Source organism: Uranotaenia lowii, chromosome 2, assembly GCF_029784155.1.
Source record: "Uranotaenia lowii strain MFRU-FL chromosome 2, ASM2978415v1, whole genome shotgun sequence".
Lineage (NCBI taxonomy): Eukaryota > Metazoa > Arthropoda > Insecta > Diptera > Culicidae > Uranotaenia > Uranotaenia lowii.
The window spans coordinates 49092551-49102769 of NC_073692.1; the positions used below are offsets into that span (position 1 = coordinate 49092551).

A 10219-nucleotide genomic window follows, 5' to 3' on the forward strand; every position below is an offset into this window, starting at 1 on the left:
TAAAAAAGAATAAGATTACTAACAAAAGCGCAGAATGTATACTAGAATCACACAAAAACTTGGTATTTATTTCACCTTCTGTGCATTTATCAATTGACTAAGCAACATGTAGATCACTCTATTTCAATATTTTGTTTTCTGCATATTTCCCCGCATGATCTTAACATCTATTAATCAAACTTTATTCTACAAAATTGAACATAACACTTCCTGTAGTTTAAAGATATTAAATTTGTAGAATTTCGTCAAGTGGTTTCTGAGATATTAAATTTCGAATTTAGGTGTCAAACGGCATAGATAACTTCGCGGTCCTTAAAGTGTTAAACATTCGCGGTTTTAAAAGGTTTAGAATTGAGCTCAATTTTAATCAAAATCGTTCCCTTGCCTTAAATATGTTCGTAGCAATTCTGCTTATTTTTGCAAGTTTTTATTCAGCATAACGTGTGACTCTGGAAAATGAAATGAGCTTCTGATGAAGTTTTGAACATAATTTATTCTGGACTAGAGTAAAATAATTCCAGTTATAAGATAGATGTTTATCAGAGATCTTAGTTCTCAAGATGTTGATTCAGTCAAAAAATGAATAATTTCAAATTATAAATTTTCATCACAACTAAAAAGTCACAATATTATGATTTTTTAAATATTTTTTAAACTTATTTCTTAATTCAGATGTAAAGGTTCTTTTTTATCACCAATTAACGCTATAAAAGTTAATTAACAAGACTCAATGTAATCAAGCTTCAACAGTTATTGAAATTGATGCATTTTAAAGACATTTTTCTATAATTTACTGCAATTAAATCTAATCTTCATTTTAAAATCTAGTTAAATAAGAAATTATAAAAAATGGCATTGAATAAAGAAAACAAAATTTCCCCAGTTCAATCTAGCCTCATCATGCATGGTAGTTTCACCACAGTTCACAGTCTGTCGAATTCCAATGGTAGCGAATGGTTGAATAAAGGCTGAAAAACTGTTATAGAAACAACAACTCTTCAACTTCTTTCATTACTCGCATTAAGACTTCTTTTAACGCTGTGAAACATGGTTGTAGTATGTCTTTATTCAGCCATTAAGCTGGAGCAGAGCAGCAATTACGCTTTAGTTAAGCTTTTCTTCAGCAAATTGCCGTTCTAAAGCAGCCAACATGTTTATTGGGATTGACCTGGGCTACGACGCCTATTCCGTCCTTAGGACACTGTCCGTGGCAAATTATGGTTCACTCAGTCCATTGTTGGTTGTTATTGTTTGGGTTTGCATTGCTTTTTTTCGCAGCCAGAGACCAACTTTCCCCATCACTTTTTAAAATATAATAAAAATATTCGAATTCAAATTTGATGCCAGGATACTGACGATCGATGAACGCTATAGGAGCGGATCCACTTTGGACGATAACACTTTTGTCCGAGTAAGTGTTTAACGATTTATTTTTAGACATAAGAAATATGTTTTATGCATACCTTTTCAATTTTAGTTCCTTGAAAAAGAATACGCGAAACGTTGGATGAAGCACAAATAAAAGTGTTTTGATCATTTTCCGATAAGACGGAAAAGCCATAACATAACTTCAACTTATTTCTGAATTTTTATAAGTCACTACAAAATGCCAATTGTAGCTTTTTTGCAACTTGTTTGACTGTTAAAATAAAATGTATCCTATGTGTAAAATTTAGCTCCTATATCAGCTAACGAATACTCAAGCGAATATTTTTTAACCATTTGATACCTGATTTACTGCCTTTTCTACTGAAGCATACTTTTTCTTCGACTTTGAATATCGTAAAATCAAATGAGGGACTTAGCGGTTTTAGTTGGTAGTGTAAAATTGACACGCAACTTAAATTAGGATTAAAAACTATGAAGAGAAATTTTCGTTACAGCCAACAACTCCGATTGAAATATAAGGCTAAATTAATGGAGCCAACGAACCCGAACCAAATATTCCGTTTAATATTTTTTAAGTAGGTTCGGAAAGTTTTTGGGAAGCTGTGCCAAAAAGCATTGTTCACATTTTCCCACAACGAAAGCGGATTTGGAGCAGACCAATCGGATACGCACAAGCTCCCGGCCGGACCAAACGATTGGTTCTGCTAATGTTGTGTTGCTTTCGCGTAAAAACTGTCGCGCAAAAACCTTCCGATGGTCATCGTCATCTTCCGGGGAACTGGGCTGCGGTGTTTAGTTTAGCAATTCATAACTCCATCGATGCGCGATTATTCAAATCTATTATCATACGCGATGGACGTGAACGAACACACGCAAGTGTACACGCATATTTTCAAAAACCAAGCGAGTTTCGAACCGCCTCAAAGTCTGTTCGGTTCGGATTTGGAGAGCAAGCTGGAACCAGAAAGGCGAACTTTCATTAGTCACTCCTATTCGGAGAGTTGGACCCCCCCCATATCGAGAACTACGCGATAGGCAGATTGACTGATTTTAGCTGGCTGATTTTCCGACTGAGCAATATTAATTATGCAAATGCGATGTCGGTGCGTGCTTGCTTGCGTATAAGCAGCCTCAGATTCCTGTGGAACTTGATCGATCGTTGCCAAACAACAAAGTCTACAACTCCGTCAAATCACAGACTGTTTCAAACGAAAAGTTGCAAAATGTAAGTATCGAGTCACAATGTGAAATACCTACAACTTTTGCACGCATGCTGATTCTTGCGTTTGTGCGTCGTCTTCAGCGCGCCGCCCCGTATTGTGATTGAGCAAGAAATTTGACTCCCCACGCGATCCCAGTTTGACGCGCTCAGCGGGAGCGATCGTTGGAGTTGCGGCATTGATTGGTCAGATGTCAGAAAAATCATTCAAATGAGCCTTAATGGATTCTTTTACATAGTAATGTTTGGGGAGTGAGTGGGTGTCAGTCGTGTACATATTAGCTAAAAACATATTTGCAAAGGATAAGAAGAATATCAGATGTAGTGTTGGACAATACAGCTGCAATTTGGATATAAATTGGACCCATAAAAAGGGCAGTGTTACAGATGTCCTAAGTCTGTGCTTATCCAGCCACTCCGTCTTTTTAACCGGAGCCGGAGCAACGCTTGCAGCTTCAACAAATATGATAAAAACGAGTGGTCCTAAGTGACACCCTTAGCGAACGTACGAAGGACCTAATTTAATTTTGTGGTTTATTTTGAGTTCACAACTGAAGTTGGAGATACCGAAGAAAACAGTCTAAAGCAACCTAATTCTAACAACAACAAAAAACTGCATCCAATAATAATGGTATGCACCCAAAGAGAAAAACTCCGAAAGCACATAGAAAATTATTGTAGCTGGTACCGTGTTTTCCCCGACCAAACCGTCAACCTTCTTCCCTCCCTCCGTCCTTTTCCATCTTAAAACAGACAAACCGACCGACCAAGTTCTCCCGTTTTCCTAAGTATTTGCTTCATAATTTTCTTCATTATTATGATGAGTGCCACAAATGGACTCGGCGCTGCGCCACTGTCGGTATAGGTGTGGTATATTCGTCGTCGCGTTTGAGTATCTGTGGTTGGCGAACCGGACGACGATCATTGTCGCTCTCTTTCCCGCGTTCGTTCTCTACGTTAGGGGTGGCACTCAAAAAATAGAGATGGAATAACTAGAATGGAAGAGAGTCGGTGCAACGGGCGAGGAGTCCTTCGATATAGGGGTTTGTTGAGTGCCGCTCGGCGAGGTTAGGAAATCAAAAAGTGAGTTGAACAAGTTACAAATTCAACCGAGTCGTTGTCGTAGTTTTTTTTCTGTCAATTGGAAGGGAGCTCCATTATTATTATTGTTATTATTGCTGTCCGCATTGCCTCCTCTTCTGTGCACCCTGCACCTTCGACAAATTCATTTTTTTTGTTGCTTCTACTCCGTCGGTTTCTGATTCTTTAACCCTACTCGTGGGTTGAGATGCGTATGAAAGTTCTTCTCTTTTGGTGTCGTGTATGCACGTTATAACGCATGGTGGCGTTATGTGTGTGGAAAAGGGGGAGTTTTGATGAAGTTTTTTGCCCATTCTCCTTTTTTTGGTTAAGCTAAGCTTTCCCCAGTAGGGAAAGATATTTCTGAAAGGTTTCCAAATTCATATCTATAAAGAAGATCCTTACAGATCGATGATGCGGCGATGAGCTCGAAAGCGAATGTCAGGAAGCCCGAAGGTGAAATCGGCCGGAAGGTGGAGTTGTCTTGTCTCGTCGCAACAAAGCGAAAAGATAAATATTTTGTTTACTTTCGTTTTGTCTTTGATCCATGTTCGTAACTTTAATAAAACTTATAAATAACTTCTGAATTTGAGCCACCTCCTACAAAAATATAGAAAAAAAAACAAATAAAAACTGTTAATAATGTTCAACATTGTCGTTAGAAACAGTCTAGTTTGCTTCCTAACGTTACTGGTTATTGTGTGTACAAACGATTGAGTTTCCCATGAGTAGTTAGCACTAGCTCTAGTCAAACGGATTGAGTGAATAGAATATCCGATCAAAAGCAACGATTGTGAGGCGGTCAAAGAAAAGAAAACCGTGTATATCACAACACGGTAAAAAATAGTAGAAAAAGTGAAGGAACTCACAAACCCCGAGACACTGTCACGGATGCCGAGTAATACGGCACAGCACCACAAAAGCGAACAGAGGAAGAACCTTCATTTATGGATGATGAAGATGTGGGAAGCAAGCACAGGGAGCAGCAGAGAAATATGAAAATGGTCCAACTTTTTAAGCCAAGACAGAGAATAATAATTCAACAAGAGTGTCAGTTTGTTGTCCTTGTGATTGTGCGGAAAAGCCCCGCAAGCTCTACGGGGATTGACTTTTCACTTCGCACAGAACGCAATCAATCAGAAGGGGGGAAGAATTTGAAATTGAAATTTCGACTGTGTACATACAAATATAGAGACTAGAGAGAATTTGTTGTATCGAAGAAAACCACCAAGGCATGATTTTTTTTTACGGCTTTAACGTTTGAGAAGGTAATCGATATATTCATCTTAACACTTTGCGGACCAAATACGAGATATCTCGTTTTTCGCCTACCGCATGACTGTTGAGCTAGGAAGAATAAAATAAATATTATAAATTTAATAACGAAATAGTAGGTACTACAAAAAACCAAAAGCGTAACTTCCCCATCAAGAGCGCATACCAAAATAATAGCCGAAACATATGTCAACGAGGTATTTATACTAATCCAGTTATAGTTTTGTAAAGGAAACGGCTGGTAAAACAACAAATCAAAGCATTGCATTTTAAGGGTCATACGCTATGAACATAAGGCATGTAATAATTTTGTCAATCTACAAACTCAATAAAATTTTAAAAATTCATACAAGGTTTAATAGGCGCATATCTCCCCTACTAAGGGTTTTCAATCCTAAGATTCTTCAATCTGGATTGTATCTTTTTGATTGACATACTTGAATGGGAATGAATTCATTTTGAACGATAAACAACTTGTTATTTGTTTGTTATATAATTATATCTCATTTTGATATGCATACGACTTTTTAAAAAACGTTTAAGAAGTCAGCGGTCCAAACCGGACAGCAATGAGTTTCGCATAACAGGTTCATTAAATTGTTCTTTATTTGCGTAAACAAAAGTTCATCCTAGCGAATGATGGGTTATTTATATTCCACTAGAAATTATTCTCGAAGCATTCATATCTCGATGGGTTATATTTCTGTAAGGTTTTGTTCCACTCAATATCAAACTATGGTATCTGAATAAGATATAATCCTGTTATATCAAAAACTGACGTTATTTAGCTACGATGGTTCAGATTTTTTTTGATATAATTTGAGATATTTTAACATCTAATGAGTACTGAATTATAACTCATTTTGATAGATGGTGATGGTTTTCGTTGATTCATGTTCAATTAGTGTTCGACAGCTAGCAGTTACTTCTTGAACGGTTCATAATTTAGGCCTGTAAGAAAATTTAATGTTTGCTTTCTGTGTAACCCAGATTCGATACTATTTACCGGAAGTCCTGGAAGAAGGAGGGGTCTGCGAAAATCCACACGCTGTCGTCGTCGAGGTTGCGAGTTGCATCGGGGCACCACTGCTTCTCAAATCGATACACTGCACTACTCAGAAAATCCTTGCTGCTGCAGTGACGTCCTCGTTATGGTCGGGAATTCTTGAGTTTTTTGGACACATAGATAGCGGTAACAGTGCTCATGTCGAATTAAACCTCATTTTTGCAATCCATCCAATTCCGAAGTTTGAGGGCAAACCTTACCCGTCATAATATTTTTAGATTGCTTTGGCATAAAGAAAATCTTTTTCTTCTGGTCGTTTCCGATGCTCCGCATCGCGAAAGCATTGATGTACAACAAAAACCAGCGCCTACTACTGCTACCGCTATCTTCGGTCACTCATACACCTACGGTTCTTGATGTGTACAAATCCATAACATTGCACGCACACTGCACAAAAGCGGTAAGAAGTCAACGCTGCTTGTTTGTTTGTGTAGGCTGTTCCATTCTGAATCCGCAACCTCTAGAGTAGCACCACCTCATCCAGTGTGTATATCGCAGCCACCAAAAATGAGTGACCGAGGCACACATCCCGTCGAAACACTGATACATTCGTAACAACCAGGGAGTGACCCACGGCAGGCGAAACGGAACAAGAACTCAAACGAAGAACCAGTGCGAAGGAAAATGGAAATTGACCACCACAGAAAAAAAATCATACTCCCAGGCCTTCACAGCACCGTGATCACACGCACTCGCAATTTGCAACATCCACAAAACGCAAAGATTTCGGCATCGCCGTAACCCAACGGCACCTTCGATTTTATCGCGACACTTACCAGGCTGCTTGTTGGCGATTTTGTTGAAGCAATTTTGAAACACTTCGTAGAGATGGTAATGTTCATCATCGCTAGTAGCCATTTTGATATCTCCTGCGTTATTCACTCACTCAACTTCACTCACTGCTGATGCTGTTGTTGTTGCTCGGTTGGTTGAGAGACGGTGATGTTCCGTGAATGAGACAATTAAAAAAACGATCACACCAACACGAACTATCCAAAAACCCAATCCAAGGTGGCAGGATTTTTCCTCAATATCGCGATTACACTTATCTCAACACCTTAGTCACACGCTAGACACTCCGAATTTTCACTTCCCCCTGCGCGAAGTCGTCTTCCTTTCGATCACAATCCGAGAAAATAGTTAACCAGAGGAGAATATGCACACTACGCATACGCACACCCGCACACAGGCATATTTCCGCGGCGCACTGACACCAATCGTGGTGTGAGTGGAACTTGAGTGTCTCTTCTGCTGGCTACCGTGTAGCTGCTGCTGCTACGAATCAAGTCAAAGCAAACGAAAGAAAAAATGAACGGTATCCGTTGTCGTCGACGTAGTTACGGGAGCAAACGTGGACACACATCAGCACCGAACGCGAGCAAAACGAAGACTGAATGAATGATTCTCGGAGCGGAGGGCTTGGCTTGACGCTGGCTCGATTAAACGCACGTCGCAGCAGAGCAAGCAGGACAGGTTGGCTGGCTGGGTTCAGTTTGGTCAGGTTTCTTTCTCTTTCCATGATTGAAATCAAAGCATTCGCTCTTCTCTTTTGGTAGTGCTCTCCGAATTGTCTCAGTTCTCTCTCGCCAATTTTGTGAATTGAAAAGCTAGTCTCGAATGAAATTTTCTTGAATGGTTGAGAGATTCGAGAGAAGATGGCCGGCAGTGTTTACAGATATTTGCGAATTTACTGATTTGCTTGTTACTATACATGAAAAGTTACCTTTCGTTTACTTTTATGGTTTGATGAAAGTTATTTTCATCACGGTTTTTGATTTGCATTTCTTCGTTGTCTGAATCAAACACTGTCAGATGATTCAATCCGTAACGGTACGTATAGGAGACAAAACAGCACTTTTTCAGGTCAAGCATCCATTGCGAATCAAGGAACATCGCGAATACGTCCACCAGAATTCGATAGATTTAGATCGATAGTGCCACCACTGTACGAGAATTCAAAATCTGTTGTCTGAAAAAGGCTTTTAGGATGAACTTGCGTCAGGCATTCCTCGAAATTTTAAATAAAATTCGTTAGTCCGCTTCAGACGTAGCCATAATTGGTCAGCACCTTTTTTTTGTGATGGTCCCACAGTCAAAATTGGGTCCTTCCTCCACCCCATACGCTACTTAAGAAGTGGAAGGGACAGTTTATCCTATGGATAATTTTGTTTGCATCATTTTGTCTAATTCTGTACGACTTGTTTGTCTAACTCCCGCATATGTCCATCACCGTACAATTTTATATCTGGTTTTTCGCCAGATCTTCATCACAAGCATATGATCCTTTTTAGGATTAGTCATTATTTCAAATTGTCTGTTTAACGTGCTGTATTGCCAGTTTCTTGAAAATGTTTATGTTTGAACTGTCTTTGATATTCTGCGGCAGGCTGTTAAACATTTTTAGACCGTTGTAGAAAACTGATCGTTTTGTCATTTCCTTTCTCGTATTCGGTAATCTAAAATCATGGGCTCTCCTCGTATTGTAGCTATGTACATCGTTGCCGTACTGCAGACCGTCCATTAAGTAAGCCGGTAACATTCCGTTCTTCATTTTATTTATAAAAATCAAACTGTTATACGCAATTCTCTGTTTCACTGACAACCATTGAAGTATGTCGAGCATCAATGTACTTGGTGTGTATCGATTACATCGTATCACTACTCGCATGATCTTATTTTGAATTCTTCACCTCTCGAATCCGATAGCGCGCTGTGTAAATCACACAGTTATCTGCTACGATTTGAAGAGCGCCACACCTTCTTCCGAAATGCTCTACACTCGTTTCCGAGTAAAGCCAAACCAAAGTGCCGAGCGAAACCGTCGTTTTTGTTCGTTGAACTGTCATTTTCGTACAATTCGTAGCTATTCAAGCTCACAATTTCGACGAAATATTTTTTACTCGCAATTCAAGCTCTCAATTCGGCGCAGCAATTCAAGCTCGTTATTCGGCGCAGCATTTCTAGTTCACAATTTGGCGTAGTAATACAAGCTCGCAACTTCGGCGCAACAATTCAAGCTTGCAATTCGGCACAGCATTTCTAGCTCGCAATTCAGTGCAACAATTCTATCCCGCAATTCGGCGTAGCAATACAAGCTTGCAGTTCGGCGCAGCATTTCTAGCTCGCAATTCTGAGCAACAATTCAATCCCGCAATTCGGCGAAGCAATACAAGCTTGCAAGCCGGCGCAGCATTTCTAGCTCTCAATTCGGCGCAGCATTTCTAGCTCACAATCTGGCACAGCAATTCAAGCTCGCAATTTCGGCGCAGCAATTCCGCGTAGCATTTCTAGCTCGCAATTCAGAGCAGCATTTCTAGCTCACAATTTGGCACAGCAATTCAAGCTCGCAATTCGGCCCAGTATTTCTAGCTCGCAATTCGGTGCAGCAATTCATTCAAGCTCGCGATTCTGCGTAGCAACACAAACTCGCAATTCGGCGCAGGATTTCTAGCTCACTGATTGGCGCAACAATTCAAGCTCGCAATTTCGGGGCAGCATTTCTAGCTCTCAATTTGACGCAGCAATTCAAGCTCGCAATTTGGGCACAGCATTTCAAGCTCGCAATTCGGCGTAGCAATTCAAGCTCGCAAATCGGCGTAGCAATTCAAGCTCGCAATTCGGCGCTCGCGAAATTCTTCCTTCGATATTTCTATTATATTCATTTCTATTTTCCATTTTTCTTTATAAACTCAGCTTGGTTAAAAATTGGATCCTGGAAGGATCGCCATATGTGGAAACCGCATAAATGCCAAAGTGGCACATAAAATTCCTCGATGACTCCTCCAAGTACGATCCGTTGCGTTAGCGATCGTCGCTCACCGGCGGATCGTCATCGCTTTCCTTTTTCTTGTAAAGATTTTTTTCAACTTTGTTATTCTGCTAGCAACTGTTACTATAGCTCGGTTTGGTTGAGGATTGATAACAGAATGAGTTTATTTAAAGCTTTCTATGTCAATGGTTACTATTCCAACACAGACAATACGATAATTTTGTGAGTTAAGCTCGGTACGCTTTTATGAAGGCACGAGTGTAAGCTCGTCGTTGTTATCTATCGCTATTCAAACCGACCATCTATGTATGTAGACATCCAAGAGATAAGTTATGCATCACTTGAGATATTATCGCGCTAGCATTAAGATTCATTTCGAAAGTCCGGATTTCCGACTTCCGACAAAGCGAAATGAAGTACT

At 39.8% G+C, this 10219-nt stretch overlaps 1 protein-coding gene across 5 annotated transcripts in view; it reads right to left on the bottom strand.

The window, feature by feature from the left end:
* The window catches only part of LOC129744818 (protein daughterless-like), a 137712-nt gene extending 130308 nt beyond the window's left edge, over positions 1-7404 (bottom strand). For all 5 annotated transcript variants that reach the window (XM_055737538.1, XM_055737534.1, XM_055737533.1 and 2 more), the window contains exon 1: positions 6806-7404. In XM_055737538.1, coding sequence (XP_055593513.1) covers positions 6806-6887 — 82 coding nt within the window. In that variant the 5' untranslated portion in view covers positions 6888-7404. The remainder of the gene's footprint in view (positions 1-6805) is intronic.
* Positions 7405-10219: the final 2815 nt, after the last annotated feature.